This window comes from Gallinula chloropus (genome assembly GCF_964237585.1).
Source record: "Gallinula chloropus genome assembly, chromosome: 19".
In the NCBI taxonomy this organism is placed as follows: Eukaryota; Metazoa; Chordata; class Aves; order Gruiformes; family Rallidae; genus Gallinula; species Gallinula chloropus.
In genome coordinates this window covers 8989129-9010229 of record NC_140104.1, presented here as the reverse complement: position 1 = coordinate 9010229, position 21101 = coordinate 8989129, and the positions used below count along the sequence as shown (strand labels likewise).

At 52.8% G+C, this 21101-nt stretch overlaps 1 protein-coding gene across 1 annotated transcript in view; it reads left to right on the top strand.

Moving 5' to 3' along the window:
- Positions 1 to 21101, top strand: part of GTF2IRD1 (GTF2I repeat domain containing 1) — a 73350-nt gene that overhangs the window by 36881 nt on the left and 15368 nt on the right. The window contains exons 9-20 of the mRNA XM_084273329.1: positions 1427 to 1610; positions 3966 to 3991; positions 7195 to 7315; positions 12200 to 12237; positions 13286 to 13366; positions 15771 to 15860; positions 16428 to 16487; positions 16941 to 17006; positions 17957 to 18140; positions 19290 to 19348; positions 19526 to 19591; positions 20399 to 20482. Coding sequence (XP_084129455.1) covers positions 1427 to 1610; positions 3966 to 3991; positions 7195 to 7315; positions 12200 to 12237; positions 13286 to 13366; positions 15771 to 15860; positions 16428 to 16487; positions 16941 to 17006; positions 17957 to 18140; positions 19290 to 19348; positions 19526 to 19591; positions 20399 to 20482 — 1059 coding nt within the window. The remainder of the gene's footprint in view (positions 1 to 1426; positions 1611 to 3965; positions 3992 to 7194; positions 7316 to 12199; positions 12238 to 13285; positions 13367 to 15770; positions 15861 to 16427; positions 16488 to 16940; positions 17007 to 17956; positions 18141 to 19289; positions 19349 to 19525; positions 19592 to 20398; positions 20483 to 21101) is intronic.

Genomic DNA, 21101 nt, shown 5'->3' with positions numbered 1-21101 from the left:
TTAGAGCTGGGCAGTAAGGTGGCCCCAGCCTGAAGTGGCACCGTGGGCGCTGGCAAGCGAGCGGGAGCGGTGGCACATGGCTGTTCTGAATTCACATGGCAAGGCCTTTGCCACAGTCCCCCACCACATCCTTATCTCTGAATTGGAGAGATGTGGATTTGATGGGTGGACCATCCAGTGGATAAGAAACTGGTTGACAGAACGTAGGCAAAGGGTGGTGGTCAATGGGTCTGTGTCCAGGTGGAGGCGGGTGACAAGTGGGGTCCCCCAGGGGTCTGTCTTGGGACCAGTGCTCTTTAACATCTTTATCAATGGCATGGATGATGGAATTGAGTGCAGCCTCAGCAAGTTTGGGGATGACACCAGGCTGAGTGGTGTGGGTGACACAACAGAAGGAAAGGAGCCATCCAGAGGGATCCTGACAGGCTGGAAAGGTGGGACTGGGTGAACCTGATGAGGTTCAACACTGCCAAGTGTGAGGTGTTGCACTTGGGCTGGAGGAATCCCAGACATATTGACAGCCTGGGAGAAGAGCTCCTGGGGAGCAGCCCTGCTGAGAAGGACCTGGGTGTGATGGGGGATGAGAAACTCCCCATGAGCCAGCAGTGGCTCTTGCAGCTGGGAAGGGCGATGGGATCCTGGGCTCCATCAGCAGAGGGGTGGCAGCAGGGACAGGGAGGGGATTGTCCCTCTCTGCTCTGCCCTCCTGAGGCCCCAGCTGGAGTCCTGTGTCCAGAGCTGGGGCCATCAATACAAGAAAGATGTGGGACTGTTGGAGAGGGTTCAGAGGAGCCACAAATATGATGACAGGGCTGCAGCTCCAGGCCTGGAGGTTGGTGTCCCTGCCTGTGGCAGAGGGGGTGGAACTCTCTGATCCTTGGGGTCCCTTCCAACCCAGACCAGTCTGGGATTCTATGATTCTGTGACTGGGAAAAAGAAAGCTGTCGTTATTACAGCTGCTTTTTTCTTTTTCCCACCTGCATGGGTGTTATGTATGCCCACCCCCTCACCCTGGGCAGGGCTTTTGGGTTCGTTCCTGGGGGTTTGGGCAGCTGTAAGCTCAGGACATTCCACTGCAATGGGCTGATGGGCTGGAGGTTGTCGCCTGTACTGTCCTAATCAAGCTGTGTAATTCATGAGTTCTATGAGTTATGGAGGGGCTGTAGAGGTGTGCTGTGTCCCTGTGAGTTCTGTAAGGGGCAAAGATGGGCTCTGTAACTCATGGTGTGTATATGTGCTGTGCAACTTATATAGCTGAGGGACCTGGCACAGTCTCAGGGCGGTTGGGTACAGCATATGAGGCAGCTCAGCCCTGGTTTGAGCAACACTGGGTGCATTTGGGGGTTCAAGCCTTTAAACCTTCCTTTTCTCAATCTGCAAAGGGAAAACCATGTGTTTAAGGGAAAATCATGTGTTTCTCTTTCAGCTGAAGCCTTGGGGTTAGACCACATGGTCCCTGTCCCATACCGGAAGATTGCCTGTGACCCCGAGGCAGTGGAAATCATTGGCATCCCAGACAAGATCCCTTTCAAAAGACCTTGCACCTACGGTGTCCCCAAACTCAAGAGGATACTGGAGGAGAGACACAACATCCATTTTGTCATCAAAAGGTGGGTGACCATTTTGTCATCAGAAGGTGGGTGGTCTGGGGGGGTGGGCTTGGGGATTTAAGCTGTGTTCCCTCTATGCTCTGAGCATTTGTTTTGATGCCCAAAGTTAATTTTATCCTTTTTTATGGAAAAGAGCTGAACTTTCTCCCTGCTTCTCCTGCCCCAACCCTCTGTTTTCCATCTCTCTATTTGTGAGGCTGTGGTAGGTCTGGCTGTACTACAGTCACCCCCCGAGCCCTGCCACCCAGTTTTAAGTCCATGCAGACACTGCCAGTGCCACCCTAACCATTTCAGGTGGATCTCTCCCTTTTTGTGAGACTGTGGCAGGTCTGGCTGTACTACAGTCACTCCTGAGCCCTGCCACCCAGTTGTAAGTCCATTGCTAGTTCAGGTGGTAACTGGACCCTCCAGTTAGAGTGCAACTCTCTCCAGTGGCATTTGACAAATGGGAGCAGTGCCTCTGGGAGAGAGGATTAGCATCAATATTCACAATGCACAGGTATTCCCCTCCAGCTTGCTTTGCAGTGATCACCTCTGCACATCCTGTACATAGGATGATGAGGATGTGTGGCCTACAGGCAGGGCGGTTTGTCTTGGTGCCTGTGTTTACTCTGGAGTATGAGGAGTGGATTCTGTGTTCTCTCTGCACCACACAACCCCTCTTTACTTCTGGTATTAGAGTTAATTCCCTTTTTAGCAGCCTGTGGATGCTGTGTTTGGGAGGTGGGATGGGAGCAGTACTGAGAACACAGGGATGGTTTAGTTGTTGCCAAGCAGTCAGGGACTTTTCAGTTGTTCATCCTACCCTGCTAATAAGAATCATAGAATCCCAGACTGGTCTGGGTTGGAAGGGACCCCAAGGATCACACAGTTCCAACCCCCCCTGCCACAGGCAGGGACACCAACCTCCAGGCCTGGAGCTACACAACGTTGCCCAGGGCCCCATCCAACCTGGCCTTGAACACCCCCAGGGATGGGGCACCCACCCCCTCTCTGGGCAGCCTGTTCCAGCCCCTCACCACTCTCTCTGCAAAGAACTTCCCCCTAATATCCAATTTCAACCTTCCTGCCTTCAGCTTCACTCCATCCCCTTTGTCCTGCCAGTCTCTACCCTTTGAACAAGCTGATTCCCCTCCTGTTTCTCTGCTCCCTTCAGGGACTGGAAGGCTGCAATGAGGTCCCCCCACAGCCTTCTCTTCTCCAGGCTGAACCAGCCCAGCTCCCTCAGCCTCTCTTTGTAGGGGAAGAAGGGTGGGGGACACCCAGGGAGCTGGGAGGGGACACAGCTGGGACAGATGACCCAAACTAACCCAAGGGGGTATTCCATACCGTGGCATCATGCTCAGCTTAAAGGGGGCTGGTGAGGGAGGAACACATGTCTCCAGGATGTGCTGTTTGGGGACAGTCCATCTTTGGGATGGCTCTGAGCTGTGCAGTCTGAGCTGTGTGGTTCAGTGTGAAACTGCATCATGTATCACCAGTTGTGTAGATTTGTTAAGTCCTGGTGTTATTTCCCCCTCCCTTTGCTGTCCCAGCACAGTGCACTTACCCCACCCCTCAGGGTTTGCCTTTGGCTCCCCTGTTCTCCTCCCCATCCTGCTGGGGAGAGGGCTGAGCGAGCTGCCTCGTGGTGCTGAGCCACTGGCTGGGGCTAAACCACAGCAGCTTCTCTGTCAGGAAATTCTGCTTTATAATGTATTTATTTATTGATTGATTCAGTCCCTGTCTGTGCAGTGCTGGTGGTGTTCCCCTGCTAGAGGTGTGAAACTATGGGGCAGAAAAAACCCTGGCTGGGGCTCCCAAGGGCACTAAAATCACGGATATCATTGAGCATCTTAAAAGGAATTAGCTTTCCAGATGTCAGCCAGTGGAGGAGCTGCTTTGTCCTTCACAGCTGTGGCTACACCAAGCTGGATCAGGCCCCAGGATGTGCCCCTGAACACATGAGCAAGGTTGGGGGTGGCACCAAAATATGGTATTCAGGAGACAGGTGACATCTGGTTGATAGTCTGTATTGTGAAGTGAAGGTCCAGCAACAGCTACTTCAGTCCCACTGTCTCTTTTGGTAAAGCCAGCCTATAGCAGCCTCATTTAATAAGTTAATTAAATTAAAAGAATGACTTATAAGCAGATTTAAGGGTGCTTTAGTCATACAGCATGTGCTGTAAGGTTGCTTGGTTGCACAACAGGCTAAAAGGCTTTTTTTTTTCTTAGCTGAAAAATTCAATCCCTTTTTTTTAGAGAATGAATAAAATGACTGTTTTGACTTGGTTTAATGCTGCTCATTAATAAAACCTAAAATTCAGTTATTAGAAGCATGTCTTTCTAATCCCTTTTTTTTCCTTTCCCTCCTAGGATGTTTGATGAGAGAATTTTTACAGGTAGGTTCTCCACATCCTTTGATTTATTGCCCCCAAAATGAAAAGATTATCCAGAGAAGCAGAGTTGAAATACTGTCACCTGTAAGCACTGAAAGGGCAGGACATGTAGTTATGCTCAGTGAGGAGAATCATAGAATCCCAGACTGGTCTGGGTTGGAAGGGACCCCAAGGATCACAGAGTTCCAACCCCCCCTGCCACAGGCAGGGACACCAACCTCCAGGCCTGGAGCTACACAAGGTTGCCCAGGGCCGCCCCATCCAACCTGGCCTTGAACACCCCCAGGGATGGGGCACCCACCCCCTCTCTGGGCAGCCTGTTCCAGCCCCTCACCACTCTCTCTGCAAAGAACTTCCCCCTAAGATCCAATTTCAACCTTCCTTCCTTCAGCTTCACTCCATCCCCCTTGTCCTGCCAGTCTCTACCCTTTGAACAAGCTGATTCCCCTCCTGTTTCTCTGCTCCCTTCAGGGACTGGGAGGCTGCAATGAGGTCCCCCCACAGCCTTCTCTTCTCCAGGCTGAACCAGCCCAGCTCCCTCAGTCTCTCTTCGTAGGGGAGCTGCTCCAGCCCTCTGAGCATCTTTGTGGCTCCTCTGAACCCTCTCCACCAGTTCCCCATCTTTCTTGCATTGGGGCCCCAGCTCTGGCCACAGGACTCCAGCTGGGGCCTCAGGAGGGCAGAGCAGAGAGGGACAATCCCCTCCCTGTCCCTGCTGCCACCCCTCTGCTGATGGAGCCCAGGATCCCATCACCCTTCCCAGCTGCAAGAGCCACTGCTGGCTCATGGGGAGTTTCTCACCCACCCAGGAGAAGACTTGGCCATGCCCTACACCCCAGTGCAATGAGGTTGCCTTTGCCTTGCTTGGTGCCAGTGCTGTGCACCCCTTAAACTGTGGTTTGAAGTTTGAAGCAGGAAATCCCTGGGGTGTGAGGCTGGGCTGGCTCCCTGTGCTGGGCTGAGCTGCAGCTACAGGTAGCACACAGGGTGTGCCTGTGCTTTCAGGAGGAAGGACAATCACTGCTGGGTTCCTCACTGGTAAATTAGTCTCTCTTCTTTTTTGGCTGGGAAGTGCTGGCATCATTCAGTCACTGGCTGTTTCCAAAAGAGAAACAATGAGAATCCATGTTTTTCAAGGACAAACCCCCAAGAAGCAAGGGGTTTTTTTGGCTTCCTTTGCCTTGTTCTTTCACTCCTTTTGGTGGGAGCTGGAGAAGCCAGGCCAAGTGCTTCTTGGCACAGTGGGCCAACCTGACCCTCGCTCCAGCAGCTGCCTCTGTCCCACCACCCTGCTTCTCTGCCTGAGCTATGGCACTGCACCCCAATTTATCACCACCCAGCCCTGCTCAGGGATTGTCTGGGCTTGGCTTGCAAGTAAAGACGTGTTTTGGGGCTGTTGTTTGTTGCTTTGGCTTTTTTGCCCAAGCTGCCAACCCCACACACTGGCAGCTTTCCCAACACCACCTTCTCTGACATCTTCACTGGCCAAATTAACCCCTCTGGTCCCATGACAGCCCCAGCCCAGGGTGCTCCCTGGGGATGATGATGCCAGAACCACACAAAAGGGACATCCAGCAGAGCTTGGAGGGTGTCCCACCTCCATGAGGGGGCAGTTTCTCTGTCTCCAGCCCCACAAATTATATTTTTCTGAAGAGAAGGATTTTTTTAAGCTTTACCCCACCCCCTAAAGGGCTAAAGCACTGCTCTGTGTCTTGGGATGCTTGGATTTTCCTTGCAAATCCACAGTGGTTGGGATCAGGGGGAGGCATCACAAGCATCAAGAGCTGCTGATGGAAAAAGCAAAGTGCTTTGAGCTTGGGGGTTTTATGGCAGGGTGGTGCAAGTGGAAATCAGGAGATGAGGAAGCAAATCCAGCAGGACTGGGGTGGATGATGGCACTTCCCCCTCCCTGCCTGGTCCCTGCAGGGCAACCAGAAGCGAAACACATTCAACCTGGCTTTTTGTGATTCGCATCAGCACATCTGAGATGAAAAAAAAAGCATCTGCTGAGTCAGGAGGTGCCATTTTTGCAAAGACACTATTTTCTGAGCAGAGCTGTATTTTAAGTTGCCGACTGTGAAGGATCCCAAAGCTTCCCTGTACAGTTTTGCTCACCCTTTAATTAAAATACCCACCACTGCTAGGAAACCTATTTTTGCTGCTCCCCTGGGGAGCAGCTTCAGGCAGGCTCTGCTGCTGCAAGAACAAGATTTGGTCCATAGAAAGCACAAATTAAAAGGGGCCTTTTGGACTGTCAGTAGATAAATAGTGTCTTTAAGGCTCTATATTGCTGCTGGTGCCATTGCCAGAGCCCTGCCCTTCCTTGCAGGCTGGAGCTGAAAGGAAAGAGGCTTCTCGTTCCCACGGATGGGACATGTTTTGGAAGGGTGGGGATGTGGCGATGGCACTTGGACACCAGCAGAGAGCCTTTGGCAGCAGCTACTGAACAAGACACCTAGGTGGTTTCTGCAGCCTCGTGGCATAATTTCATTCCCTCCTTCCCCCTCTGCACTAATCCTTCAGCTCTTTGCTCACCTTCCCTGCCCGATTTTCATCTCCTACCCTGTTTTCAGATCACTCTTTTCATCTCCAAGGTCATTGCTGAGGCTTCGTTTCAGCTCCTTTCAGGTTGCTGAGGAACAGGGAAGGGAGGGAGGGGTTTTTTCCTGGTGACAGGATGCTTTTGTTCCCCTCAGCATCACTTCAGCAGAGATTTCTCCCACTGCATGTGGGGCTTGGAGCTGCTGGGATGGAGCTGCCTGCGACACACTGCTCTAGGCTTTGCTCAGCACCCATCCCCTCCCTTGGGACAGGGCTCTGCTGCTTTGGGGCTTGCTCCTGCAACACTGGTCCATGGTCCTAGCCATGCCTGGGTTTTCTCACCCCCCTTCCCCTACCTCTTGGCACCCTGTCCCAGCAACCAGCCTTGCCCAGAGGTGCTCCATCCCCAGCAAGGCTTCTTAGTGCATTTGTAGTTACACAGAGGTTTAAGCAAAAGCCTTCCTGTTATTTTAAGCATGTAAACCAGATTAAACCTGTGCCCTTCTCTTTGTGAGCAGGGGACTCCTGAAAAGCTGCCCCCTGCCCCAACCCCAGCTCTGGGAATCAGAGGGGGAACAAATGGAGGAGGCCAAGCTGCATTGTTGGCATCTCTGGTTGCTAACTCTGGTTTTGCTTTTCCTTCCAAACCTGCCCTGTGGCACCAGGAAGCAAATTTACCAAAGATCCAACCAAGCTGGAGCCCTCCAGCCCCCCTGGGGAGATCTCCCCTGAGCCACACCGCGGGGCCGTGCTGGACCTGGCGGGGACCTCTCAGGCCAACAGCAGGTGAGTGGCACTCCTGTCCCCTGGCTGCTGCAAAGTGACATCCCTCCTGGAGTTATTGGGGGGGCATTAATGTGGCCCAGCAAGTTATTGCTGTGCTGCTGTAAGGGTGATGCTTCCCTGCCTCCCCCAAGCCCCGCTGTGGTGGTATGGCTGGCACAGGGGGCACTTGGCACCCCCATCATTTTGCCAGCTAAAGTAGCAACGTTTGGAATCGATGATTTTGTCCAAAACTGATGAAATTGGGCTGTGTCCTGAGACTATCTGCAGGAGTGATCTCTGCTGTTAAAGCATGGCCCAAGTATTCACCCTCAGCCAGCACCATAACACAACATCCTGCTAATTCATAGAATCATAGAATCACAGACTGGTCTGGGTTGGAAGGGACCCCAAGGATCAGACAGTTCCAACCCTCTGCCACAGCCAGGGACACCAACCTCCAGGTCTGGAGCTACACAAGGTTGCCCAGGGCCCCAGACAACCTGGCCTTGAACACCCCCAGGGACGGGGCACCCACCCCCTCTCTGGGCAGCCTGTTCCAGCCCCTCACCACTCTCTCTGGAAAGAACTTCCCCCTAATATCCAATTTCAACCTTCCTTCCTTCAGCTTCACTCCATCCCCCTTGTCCTGCCAGTCTCTACCCTTTGAACAAGCTGATTCCCCTCCCGTTCCTCTGCTCCCTTCAGGGACTGGAAGGCTGCAATGAGGTCCCCCCACAGCCTTCTCTTCTCCAGGCTGAACCAGCCCAGCTTGTAACAAGTGTTACTTGTTTATAAAGCTCACAGGGAGACTAATAGCAGATTAACAGATGTTTTAATAAAGGTGGGGTTATAGAGTTCAGCAGGGCAGTAGCCTTTTTATGAGAGCACCTGTTTCTGGTACACCCATGCCATGAGCTAGGCTGGTCTGTAGCATGCTGCCGGGGCCTGGGAAGTGCACAGCACGGCTTTCCAACCTGTGCTAGGAGATCCAGAAGGTATCTTCCTTCAGGGCAGCAGTGATGCTGACAGGCAAGGCTGTGCTGCAGGGAAGGGAGCCTTTTCCCAGCCCTGTCCACAACAGGTGGCTCCACCATGGCGGGGTTGGAGTCTCCTCCTGTTTCTCCCCAGGGCTGTTTCAGGCTTGTCCCCTCGGATGTGGCTGCTGTGTGCCCCTAAAGCTGGGCTTGCCCTGGCTGGGGGAGCATTAGAGCAGGCAGCAAGCGAGCCCAGCAGTGCTGCAGGAGCTGCACTCTCACAGCTTTGGAGGGCAGAGACCTCTGGCCCTGCCCAGTCCTTGAGACAGGCATGTCTCAGCCATCTGTGTATCTCCAGCTTCAGAGGAGTGTTTGGGGGTCATTTTACCCTGCAAGGCTGGGATGGCTCTTTCACAACCATGCTGCCCTGCTGCAGCAGGACACCACCATGTCCTCACCTAGACTTTATTTTGCTAAATCATAGAATCACAGACTGGTCTGGATTGGAAGGGACCCCAAGGTTCACAGAGTTCCAACCCCCCTGCCACAGGCAGGGCCACCCACCTCCAGGCCTGGATAAATGAACCAAGCCAAGTTCATCTCGCCCTTTCCCCCATGGGTGTCACTCATGCCCCATGTCACCCCACAGTGACGTTCCCTGTGCTTTGCAGAGCCTGACCCCACTTCCCTGTACTGCTGGCTGAGTGCCACAAGCTGTGCCACACTGGAGACTGATGCAAGGCAGAGCCAGCCCCAGGCATGGGCAGGGGGTTAAGATGAGCACATGGTTGGGCTGGCTTGCCTGGACGGGGTCTCCATGGGCAATGTTGGTTTGCTCTGGGTGCTGATGTTGTCTGTGTATTGAAATAGTCGGTGCTCAGCGTGTAGTTGTCACCCCCAAAGAAGTGACCCCAAATGCTGTGGTGATAAAGCAGAGCCATGGCACCACTCTGCCAGGAGGCTGGTGGCTGTGGCTGCCTTTGGGGTGTCTGTGCTGGAGCAGCGCTGGCTGAGTCACTCCAGCACCTTTCAGCAGCAGCAAGGTCAGTGCACCAGGTGAGCCAGCCCCATCCAACCATTTAAACTAGGCTGGAGGAATTATAGAATCACAGGGGTTGGAAGGGACCTGGAGAGCTCCTGGGGTCCAACCCCCCTGCCAAAGCAGCTCCCCAGCTCATATTGCACAGGGCGGCGTCCAGACGGGGCTGGAATATCTCCAGAGATGGAGACTCCACAACCCCCTGGGCAGCCTGTCCCAGGGCTCTGGCACCCTCACTGGGGAAAAGTTCTTCCTGTGCTCTAACTTGCAGCCATTGCCCCTTGTCCTGTCCCCACAGAGCACTGAAAAGGGGCTGCCCATTTCCCCCTGCATCCCATCCTTCAGATATTTATCAACATTAAGAAGGTCCCCCCTTAGTTTCTTCTCTGCAGGCTGAACAGCCCCAGCTCCCTCAGCCTTTCCTCAGAGGGGAGATGCTCCAGGCCCTTCAGCATCTCTGTCCCTCCTCTGGACTCTCTCCAGGACATCCCTGGCTTTTTTATCCCAGGGAGCCCAGCACTGGACACAAGACTGCAGGTGGGGCCTGACCAGGGCAGAGCAGAGGGGGAGGATCCCCTCCTGTGACCTGCTGGCCACACTCCTCTTGATGCCCCCCAGGATCCCATTGTCTCTCTCAGCCCCCAGGGCAAACTGCTGGCTCATGGCCACCCTGTCATCTACCAGGACCTCCAGGTCCTTCTCCACAGAGCTGCTCTCCAGCAGCTCACCCCCAGTCTGTACTGATTCCAGCAGTTATTCCTTCCCAGGTGCCAGACTCTCCACTTGCTTTTGTTGAACCTCATCTGGTTTCTCCCAGCATTCCAGCCTGTCCAGGTCTCACTGGATGAATCATACCCCATGAAAGCCTTGGCCAGAGACTCACCTGGGCATGGTCGTGAAGGTGCTTCACTGATGTTAAGGGGATTTAAACTTGAATCTCCAGGATGCTCAGGTCAGGCAGCTCTTGATTGTTCTGTGCACCTTGCTGAATCACTCCGTGTCTGGAGTTGTTTAGACTTGGGGAGCAGCAGAGCATCCATTGCATGCTGGATTCCAGGGAAAATGGTGATGCTTCAAATATCACTGGCTTCTAAACACACTGCAGGGCTGAAACCTGGCCTGGGGCTTCTTGTTTTCCCATTCATTTGTTAACATTTGCAATTAGGACATTTAATTTTTGCCGCAGAAGGTCCCACTGTGCAGTTAAATTGGTGTGACTGGAAACAAGGAGGTGGAAGGATGGGAGGCCGAGCTGGTTTCTGCAAAGCAATAGGTACACACCCAGGCCCTGCCTGTCTCTGCAGGAGCACTCTGCCAGGGTGGGAGCTGAGGTGTGCTGCTGCAGAGCTCTGAGGGCAGCTGAAGGCTCATGGTCCCCACACAGCCCTGCTCGTAGCTGTGAGCCAGGTAGAGGTTGCACAGAGCAGGAAAACTGCTTTTCAAGTCCCTCTTGGGGGGGGGGAAAAATAGGAGGTTTAGGGGTGGTCTGTACCCAGCTGGATTCACATCACCCTCTTCATGGTGGTGCTTTGATGTGGCCCACACTGGGCTGGGGCTGGGCTGAGCACCTTCCACTGGTGTGAATCTGGCACGAACTGAAGGTCATCCTGGGGTCCCTGAGGGTTTATCCTGTCTGTGTGTACGTATGTGACTCGTTCCTAATTTGTGCTCTGTGTGTGCTTATTGAATCAGGCCACAGCCCCCCAGGGCCCCCAGGTTCCTGTGCACCTCTGCTTAGCAAGGGAGTCGTGACCCGCAGCGGTGGTGCACAGGGGAAACAGGCATCTCCCCAAGTCTCCCAGTGGGTATTCCAATCCCACTTTGCTCTCCCTGCAAATGAGGAACCTCTGTTCCCTGGTTAGGAACAGAGCATTTCCAGTGGACTCCAGAGAGTCCAGTTCCAGGGAAGGGGCAGTGCAGATGCTCCACACCCCGTGGAGGGTAACTCACTCCCCAGGGAAGGGAGCCCCCCTCACAGATTTCTCAAAGGAAAGGTTGGCTTTGCCCTGAAGCAGGAGAGGTGAAAACCCTTCCCAGGACTCTGAGGTGAGAGCTACAGAACTTTTTAGACCAGAAATCCCTTTTACCCAGACTGAATAGAGGAAGAACATTTCAAGAGCGCTCTTGGCTTCCTTCACAGTGCCCATAGTTTGTCCTGCTGACGCTGCTGAGTGGCTTTAGGCAAGTGAGAAGTGCTTTTGAACATCTCCCTGAGCCAACAGGGGATATGGTGCTGGCTCAGAAGGGTTTTCCTTCTTCTTGAAGGACCAGCGTTATGGAGGAGTCCTGAGAATGCCAAGTAATCTCATTTGGATGCTGAACACCTTGTGTAAATCCCTGAGCATGGGAAGTTAACTGTAGATGTGAGTTTGGGAGAGTGCCCAGTTTTCAGGGGAGAAAAAGCTTTGGGCAGAATAAATATTTACCAAATCAATTGACTTTTTTTCCTTTCTCCCTGTTTGCTTTAGCTCCATGAGTAACCACATGGTAATGATGCTTTATGCACTGCTCTCTGCTGCAGAGGGATGGAGTCAACAAGGATTTGAGCTTGAAACCCTCTCTTGCTTTCTGGAGCTCTCTGCTGTGGTTACATCCATCAGTGTCTAGAGGCAGGGCTGTGATCAGTGGTGGTGCAGGACTGGGGAGGGATTGGGAGCAGGGCTTGGTTGCAGAGAAAACCACAGGCAATGGCTGTCCCTTGCAGCCACAGATGTTGTGCTGCTGCTGACATGGGTGCAGTGGCCCTAGGGACCCCTCCACAGCCCTTGCCTGGCATTGCAGGGGGCTCTGGTGTTTCTCCCTCCTGCCGGGTCAGTTCTCAGCACACCACTGGGTTTTAAGCTTTCCTTTTTATTGCCCTTTGATCATTTCTCATCTGCCTTTCCTTTCCAGGTCTGAGAAGTGTAGTGCTTCTGAAAGCTGTGAACCAGGTGAGGAATAATTTGTTTTTCCTTGCAAAATAGTGATATTGTGGGGGTACTAGGGAAAGCTGCCTGCAAAGTACCTTGGACATGTGGCACAAGTTACCTGGTTGCCCCATGAGGCAGTTCTCTCAGGGTTTTATCCCCATTTGATAGATGTGGAGATGAAGGGACTTACCCTGGGACCCTTCACTTGGATCCCAAAAGTGCATAAATGGAAATAACAAGACTTAAGGAAATGCCTAAATGTAGTGCTAAGGGAAGTCTTTAGTCTTGGAGCTCCCTTCTCTAAAAAACTGAAAGAAATCCATGGTGTTGGTGCCCTGGGGACTGCAGATGAGAAGGAAGCACTTTTCCCTTGTTTTGGGTGCTTGGCCCCATTGAATCACCACCAAAGAGGCAAAGCCATGCTGAGCCTTGCTCTTCTGCCTGCCCAAGCTGCAAGCTGTGACTCAGCACCTTGCTGAATCAGTCCCACCCTAAATGAGGGTATTTATCTGGAGATAAGAGCCAGCTGGGCTGAGCACCACATGCAGCATCTTCCTGGGATGGGCTCTGTGGGGTGGCTATGGCACTGCAGGCTCCCTGTCTGGTGAGGCTTCAAACCACACTGAGTTTTGCTGGCTGTGCCCTGGTGGGATGTGGCTGTGGTTGGCATTCTGAGAGCACCTGTCTGCAGAGGGGCTTGTCTCAAACATGCATTTGAGGTATTAAAAATGCCAAGAGTGCCTGTGGGGATGGGTCCTCCTGCATCCCCACCAATGCTTGTTGATGAACCAGGTTGTTTTAAGCAAAGAAAGCCAGGGAACAAGCACTTGATGGGGGCTGGTGGCCAGTTTGAGGGCACTGGCAGCTCCTGCCAGCTGAGCTGCTTGCAGAGGCCATGCCTGCAGGCAACCTTTGAACACCTCCATGCCACAGGCTTGATGCTTCTGGGCTGTTGGGCTGAAGCCTTGTTGCTGTGGGATGCCCAGCTGGCACTGTGGTTTCCCTGCCTGCACTGGTGGGCAGACACAGCTCTGCTGGTTCCTGTCTGTTGTTTGTCTTTCCCTGGTAGGTACCTCAGGAGAGCTGGGTGGGATCAGGCAGATCAAAATCGAGCCGGATGAGCTGGACATCATCCAGATTACTGTGCCAGGTAGGTGCTGGGGTACCCTCTGTGTGCAGTGTCTCCATGTGTTGCTTTGAGGAGTTTGTGGGGTGTCTCCCAAGTGCAGAAGGTCCCCTGTTGTGAGGTCCTGTGTCCAAAACCCAGGGTTTGGAAAAGAAGTTATACCCAGGGCCCCGGCAGTGCGGAGCGGCGCTAGGAACAGACTGCACACCAGTATGGCTGAAAGCAATCAGTTCACTTCATTCAAGCTGGTAGCTGCTTATATACATCTGAGGGTTACGTAACTAGGGGCCAGAATAGGGGGGGAAAAGGCCATCTACACCTTATCAGGTCTTTATCACTACAATGGAATTTCGAAGTACCATGAGTTACAGGTTCTCATTCCCAAGATTTTCACCCCCTTGCTGGTGAATTCTTAAGGCTGTTTTTGCAAGCACAGGTAGCTGTGGCCTTGATCAGCTAGCCAGGCTCCCACAGTCCCCCTCTGCCCATGTGCTCACCTTTCTTCACCAAAGATCATTTCAAGGGGCTTATTGGGAATCCCCAGGTTTCCTGGGGGTGGTGGAAGGTGGTTTAGGGCTTGTTCTTGTTTCTCTCTCCTTCATGGCTTTTATATGTTGCCTTTCCCCTGAAAAAAGCAAGTCTGGTTTGCTGCTTTCCTTCACATCATGGGCTTGGAGGATCCCAGGTATCCAGTTTGTAAGAACAGGTTAAATATTAAGCATGTGCTGAATTTGGTGGTGCTGATGTTCTGCCCAGAGAGGTCAGTGGTGGTGGAGACAAGCAGTTGGGTTCTTGAGAGGAAGCTGGGAGAGTCATTTTCCACTTAGCTGACCTAGACAGCACAGCAAATGGTAGGATGATCCTCAGGGTTTAATGAGTGGCTAGTTAGGACTTTGCATTTTCAGTGTGCTTTACAAACATTAATTAATCATCTCACCAGAATGAGGGCAGCAATGGGACTCCTGATGTGCCTGAGGGCGAGCGATGCTGGGACGGCAGTGATACCTGCCACCCTGGTGCAATCTCTTGCACCCCAATTGTACAGTGATACCTGGGGAGTCACTCCAGGATTATCACAGAATGGACTTAATGTATGGTTGATACAGGGGCAGCAGAAGGAATGTGGTATTGTGGTAGATCAAACACTTGAAATTTCAACTTGGCAGCTAATGGAAGAGAAGAAAGGTAATACGGGGTGAGCTGGCAGTGCCTGTGAGCAGGAGGAGGAGGAGGAGGTGTTATCACTTCTCCAGTGCTGGGTAGATCACACTTCAAGTCCAGAGTCCACCTTTTCTTACCTTATTTGAAGATGGAGTTCAATCAGAGGGAGTACAGCTCAGGGCAGCAAGGAGGATGAGTAGAAAAGAGGTGCTCACCTACAGGGAGAAATGGATGAAATTGGGATTATTTATCCTGAGAGGTGATGATAAAGGAGTGACCTGATTGAGGTATTTAAACTGGCTGAAGGTTTATTTCAAGCTAAATTTGGATAGCTCTTTGAGGGCATTGGAGAGCCTGGTGTTAGGGGAGACAGGTTAAAATGAAGAGGCCATACAGATCACGTAAGGGAAACCCAGGGAGGTGGGAGTTTGGGGAGGAAGACAGCATTAGTGAGATGGTGGAATAGCTAAGTCAAGCAGCATTAACTTTTGAAGTCAAAATCAAGTGTCTGGGTGGAATTAAACCAAGTAGATCCTTTTGAACTATTTTTGCTCTTCATCTTCTGCAGAGGGTAGGAGAAATTTCTGCTCTTTTCCCTTGGGCTGAGAGTTTACATGAGTCTTTCCTCATATTTTTGGGTGGATTTTCTTTTGTGGGGTTCTTAATTAATTAAAATCAACTGAAAATAATCCCATGCCACACTGCAACTGGAAGTGCAGCATAAAGCACCTTGAGAGGTTCACTGCTGGTAGAGCAACAGTCCCTTCCCCAGAGTCATAGAATCACAGACTGGTCTGGGTTGGAAGGAACCCCAAGGATCACAGAGTTCCAACCCCCCTGCCACAGGCAACCTCCAGGCCTGGATCGATACGAGGTTGTCCAGGGTCCCATCCACCCTGGCCTTGAACACCCCCAGGGACAGGGCACCCACCCTCTCACTGGGCAGCCTGTTCCAGCCCCTCACCACTCTCTCTGGAAAGAACTTCCTTCCCATTCATTTCTCAATCACAGCTAGGGACTAGGAGAAACCTGGGGGGGTACAGTTCACATGTTTCAGGGATGAGCTCTGGGTGATCCTGGGGAGGCAGATGCACCCCTGGAACACAGATTCTGGTGCAGGGCTGTGGTGTGCAGGGTTCCCAGAGCTGGGGAGCCCTTCCCTCAGCTCCTGACAATGGGCCCAGACCAGAACCTTGTTCTGGGGATGGTGCCCCCTCACCCCTCTCCAGCACTGACACAACAGCTGCCTGTGGGGTTTTGTCCGCAGACCGATCGCCCGGTTCGGATGAGATGCACGACCCGGTACCCTCCAATATGGCCTCAGAGGAGTCGAGCTACATCCTGGACACAGGAACAGGTACCAGAGCTGAAGCCTCCAGGAGACTGCACGGGGGCACAGTGGTTTGTGTGTGGGTCAGGAAAGTGGAAAGGCCATTCATGAGCCAAGGTGATGGAGTCAGGACCCACTCCTGGAGTCATGGCTTCAGCCAGGCCAGCTGGGAGCTCTTGTAGACATACTGGTAGCTTTTCCAGCACTGCTGCTCCTTCCCAGTCTCTCTCCATCCACAGCTCACTGCAAACCCCATCTCCTCTGCCCAGCTCACAACTAGGATTTACCCTGGGAGATTTGTGCCAGCACTGCAGCTCTCTCTCACTTGTGCTGGGTGCTGGGTCTTGCCTCTCCCAGGAAGCCTATACTGAAGGGTGGGCAAACCTCCTGGATGTAGGTGATGGGTTTACTGTGCTTAGGAAGCTCCTTATGTGATGCTGCCAGCCTGAGTCTGCGCTGGGGATGTGTGCTCAGAGCTTAGCAAGGGGAGGGAGGGGGTGGTTGGGTGGCTGCAGGGGATGCAGACGCCTCCTGCTCATAGCTGGACTGGTTTTGCTGGCACTGGCCACTATTAACCCTCCTCTTCCTCAGCAGGGACAGAGAAGGGCTCCAGCGAAGAGTCCCGGCACGAGGAAAAGCAGATGGAGGGAGCAGGTGAGTGTGTGAAGGACCCCGAGCACTGCCTGATACCTCTGAGTTTTTGGAAGGAGGGAGGGAGATGGGTGTGTTTGTGCTGGGGTTCCTGGGCTTCCCACCTTATTGGCAAAGCATCCAACCACTGAAAAGCTCAGCATGGAAGGGCACTGCCAGCTTCTTTGGCTCTGTCCTCCCTTTTCTTGCCTGGATTTACTTCGTCCCCTATTTTCCCCTCCCTTGCTGCTAGCACAGCTCTGTGGCAGGTGCATCTCTGCCCTTCCTCGTTCAGGGATGAGTTTGGAGGCAGCTGCCAGAGGACTGGCACTGATCTGGGCTGTGTGAAGCATTGCACAGCCAGCTCTGCCAGAGATCAGGGGGCTACTGGCCTTCACTGTGCATTGCTTGTCCTGGAGGCAGCTGGTTTCTCAGTGCATTTCTCTCTCTCTCTTTTATTTTCCTTTCTTTTTGCAGATGGCATAGGGGATGTTTTAAGTCATTTGAGGAAACAAGTTGAAATCTTGTTCAACACGAGATACGGTAAGATGGTCATTAACACACGCTCATCATGCCCAGTGCTGGCCTCTGCCACAGGGAGCTCTCCTAATTGCTCAGAAATGTCACCTACCATTTCCAAAACAGCAGCTGAGTAAAGGTGCAATCTAATTTGTTCATTTGCTGTCTTTCTGGGCTTACAAATGCATTTTAAATCTCCCTGGGCCTTGTTATTGCTGCTCTTCCCCTTGGTTTCCTTAGTGCCTTTTCACTGGCTGCAGCCCAGAAATTGCCACTGTGACCTTCATCCTTCTTTCCGCAGAGGGAAGGACCAAAGTGGTTCCCCCAACATCATTTGAAATATCAGAGAGGGTTTTTCACCCAGGGTGGTCATGGTGTGGCTCAGGAAGGCTGGTGGGCCCATGGCACCAGGGGCTGGCACTCTGCATGTTCTGCTCAGCCCTGTTCAGAGAGGTTATTTGTAATGCAGGAAAAATTCAGGGTTTTTTTTGAGAGCTGGCAGAAAGCTTTTGCCACTGCCAGGGCTGGTCCACAAAAGGTGGGGACAGACCTGAGCTGTGACCCCTGGGTTGGGAGGGACAGCCCCTCGTGCCTGGGAAAAAGGAGAAGTGCTGGGATGCTCTCAGGATGCTGGGGATGCATCTGGAACAGCTCGTGGGGTGATGACCCTCAATGTACCCCATGATTTAATAAGGGACTGGGAGTCCTCAGCCACACTCATTGGATTTGGTCCTGGTTTTTCACCTCTGGCTACACGTGGCTGCTTGGCATTGGCTGTCCAGATGCTTTTGGTAAGGGGAGCCCCCACCATGCCACGCTGCACAGGCTGGCAGGGCACCCCCAGGCACCTTCCTCATCCCCTCATCTGGCAGAGGGACATCCCTGTAGGTATATATCCACCAACACACCGTCTCTCTGCTGCTTTGACCCAATGTGGGAGTCCAGCAAACTAATGAGTTCTGGTCCCCACGCAGCGAAAGCCATAGGAATATCGGAGCCAGTCAAAGTTCCCTACTCCAAGTTCCTGATGTACCCTGAGGACCTGTTCGTTGTGGGCTTGCCAGAGGGCATCCTGCTGCGGCGCCCCAACTGCTTTGGGATTGCAAAGTTAAAGAAGATCCTGCAAGCAAGCAACAACATCCAGTTTGTCATTAAAAGGTAAGGCAGGTGGAGCGGCTGTCTCCTGGGGAGGGTGTTTCTGCTTGGAGCTCCTGCTGCTGTGCAGTGTCTTGGGGAGCATCCATCACTTGTTCACCTTCAATAAATTTGCTTGATTAGAAGCAGCTAAAGATTGTTGCCTTGTGGGTACCATCTCTGAGAGGTTGCTGTGGTGCTGTTACCTCTCCCTTGATGTCTTTTGGGCTTTTAACCCTCTTTTGTGAAGGTTTGCCCACAGCAGCGAGGAGCACCCAAGGGTGATTGAGAGGATCCGGAGTCTTTGTCCTTCTGGATGCTCAGGTGTGGGACAGGGAATGGGGCTGGGAGCCATAGAGGGTTTTCTTATGGGAAGTAGCTCTGGCCGAAGCCCAGGTGCACACGTGGGATGCTGCTGGCATCGGGAAAGATGCTGTCCTTGCACTGGAGATCTCACAGGAACTGCAGGGGTTGTGAGAAGCCACGACCAATGTAGCACCACAACGTTGCCCTGAAAGAGGGAACACATCCAGCAGAGGTGGATTAAAAAATGTCTTTAGGTGTTTGTGGGGTTTCTCACCCAAATGGCAGTTCAGCCTCCCTTGCAGAGGAGAGGGCTAATGCAGCTGATGTGGTGGGGCTGAAACAGAAAATCAGTGTTGGGATCACAGAGATTTTGTGGCATCAGACCAGCAGCTCCCTGGTCAGCCTGACCACCTTCTAGGCTTTCTCCCATACCAGACCTGTTTCTCTGTGATGCAGCTTCAGTGTGGCTTGTAACGAGCCCTGCTATCACCTCACTGTGGGGTTTTAGCACCAGATACCCAAGTGACAATTTTAGGAGCCAATTGTACGTTGAAAGGAGCTGTGAACAGCTTCTCCCATCCCTGAGAAACATGCAGGACCATATCTCCTAAAAGCCTCTACCTGCTGATTTAAGCTGCTCAGCCATCACCAGCTTCATCTCACCCTGAGGAGCATCGCATCAGCTCACTAAAGAGTCTGTTGGCATGAAAATGATTTCCAGAGTTCCCCTGGCTGCATTGCAGGAGCTTTAAAATTGCATTAGCCAGGCACGGTGAGGAAGTTGTGGCTGTAGGAACCTTGTCCTGGGGGTTGCTGGAGCAGCAGCGTGTCGCTCACATGTACCCTCTGCTTTTTGCTGTCTTCCAGACCAGAGCTGCTGGCAGAGGGTGTAAAGGAGCCTGTGTTGGACAGCCCGGCAGCCAAAGGTAGGCTGCGAGACGCCCGGCAGCCGGGCCGTTAAGGACTAGGTAGGAGAGGAGTGAGAGCGTTTCCCTACAGCTCACCTCCTGCCTTCCCTCCCCACCTCGGGTTTTTGGGCTTGTCCTGTGTGTCCCTCTTGGCAGCACTGCAAAACCTCATTCCTCTTGTGTTCCCTGTCGCAGCCACCAGCGAAAGGGACTCGAGCGAGGCGCTGCTGGAGGATGCTGTGAAGAGACAGAGCTTTCAAGGTGAGGGCCTGGAGGCATCTGGGGGGTGTTGAGGCAGAGTCTCCAGCCCACTGTGAAGTGCAAACAGGTGTGGGAAGGGAGTTTTGTAGGGCATCAGGGCTCCGTGGGTCAGCAGAGGATGGGAGGGAGGAGAGGAAGAGGTGGGTGAGAGGATGGGAAGGATGGACAACCAGAAGACACAGCCGGGGCAGACAGTCCCAGAGGTCCAAGGAAGAGGCTTGAAGCACTCTGGATGGTGCCCTAATTAACCAGCTTTGCTTATCTCCCTGCCTGACCTTGCGGGATGCATAATTAAGTCTTCCAAGCCTCAGAGTTTGCCTTTTCTGGGGGTTTTCCACTTGAACCCTGTTTGTAGAAGCACTGCTGCTCGGTGGGCACCAGCAGCCGGCACAGCGGCTCCGTTGGGGGAAGGAGTGATGGCGAGATGCTCGTGGGCTCAGGGACAGTGTTGCCCTGCTTGAGCATCCCTTCCCTTGGCCATGGGAGGCTTCTCAGAGAGAGGGTCAGAGACTTTTCAAAGGCTTTGGCTTTTCAGAGAGGCTTTGGAGTATGTTTTACTTTAATGCTGGTAATTATCACGACTGAATCTTCGATTTCATGCGGCTTTTATTCTTAGCAAACAAGCAGGGGGAAAAGAAACATATTTCTGTTTAGATTATTTTTAAGGGCTTTGAATGGCCCACTCTAGAGATTAGCTAATTGCAAGATAAGGACTTTCCTATAATTAGAAAAATGGCATTACTTAAAAGTCACAGAGTGCCTTTTAATTTACCAGCAGAAGGCCATAATTGTTTCTTTATTTTACAGAAAATTATGATGCCAGGCTTTCCAGAATAGACATTGCTAACACGCTGCGGGAACAAGTCCAGGACCTGTTCAATAAGAAATACGGTGAGAAACCAGAGGGGGGACTTGATTTTATTCCCACCTTACTCCCCTCCCAAATTTTTTACTCCCTATCCCTCCCTTCTACTTCAGATTCCTCTTTGCTGGATGCTTTCTCTCACCTCCCCCTTGAGTGCTTGGCAGCTTGCAGGGCCAGGGAGGGAACAGCAGGTCTGGGATGGCTCCCAGGGAGCCTGTGATGGAGAGCGTGTTGCAGCCATTCCCACTGCTAGCCCTTCCTGGCCATGTTCTGGGTTGGTTGGGTTGTTTTTTTTAACTCCCCCCCAAAGAACAACACTGGTAAATTCATTAGTAGAGAACTGTGGAATGGTGGAGCGCAGGGCCATGGCAGGAGGTGGGAAGGGGATAAGGAAGGAACGAAAGAACACTTGCAGGAGTGCTGGGGGATGAGTAGATGCTGTTCCTCCTGCCCCAGGGCACCTGCCCAGGCTCTGCAGGGCATTCCCTGCCTGCCACAGGCAGGGACAGCAACCTCCAGGTCTGGAGCTACACAGGGTTGCCCAGGACCCCATCCAACCTGGCCTTGAACACCCCCAGGGACGGGGCACCCACCCCCTCTCTGGGCAGCCTGTTCCAGCCCCTCACCACTCTCTCTGGAAAGAAC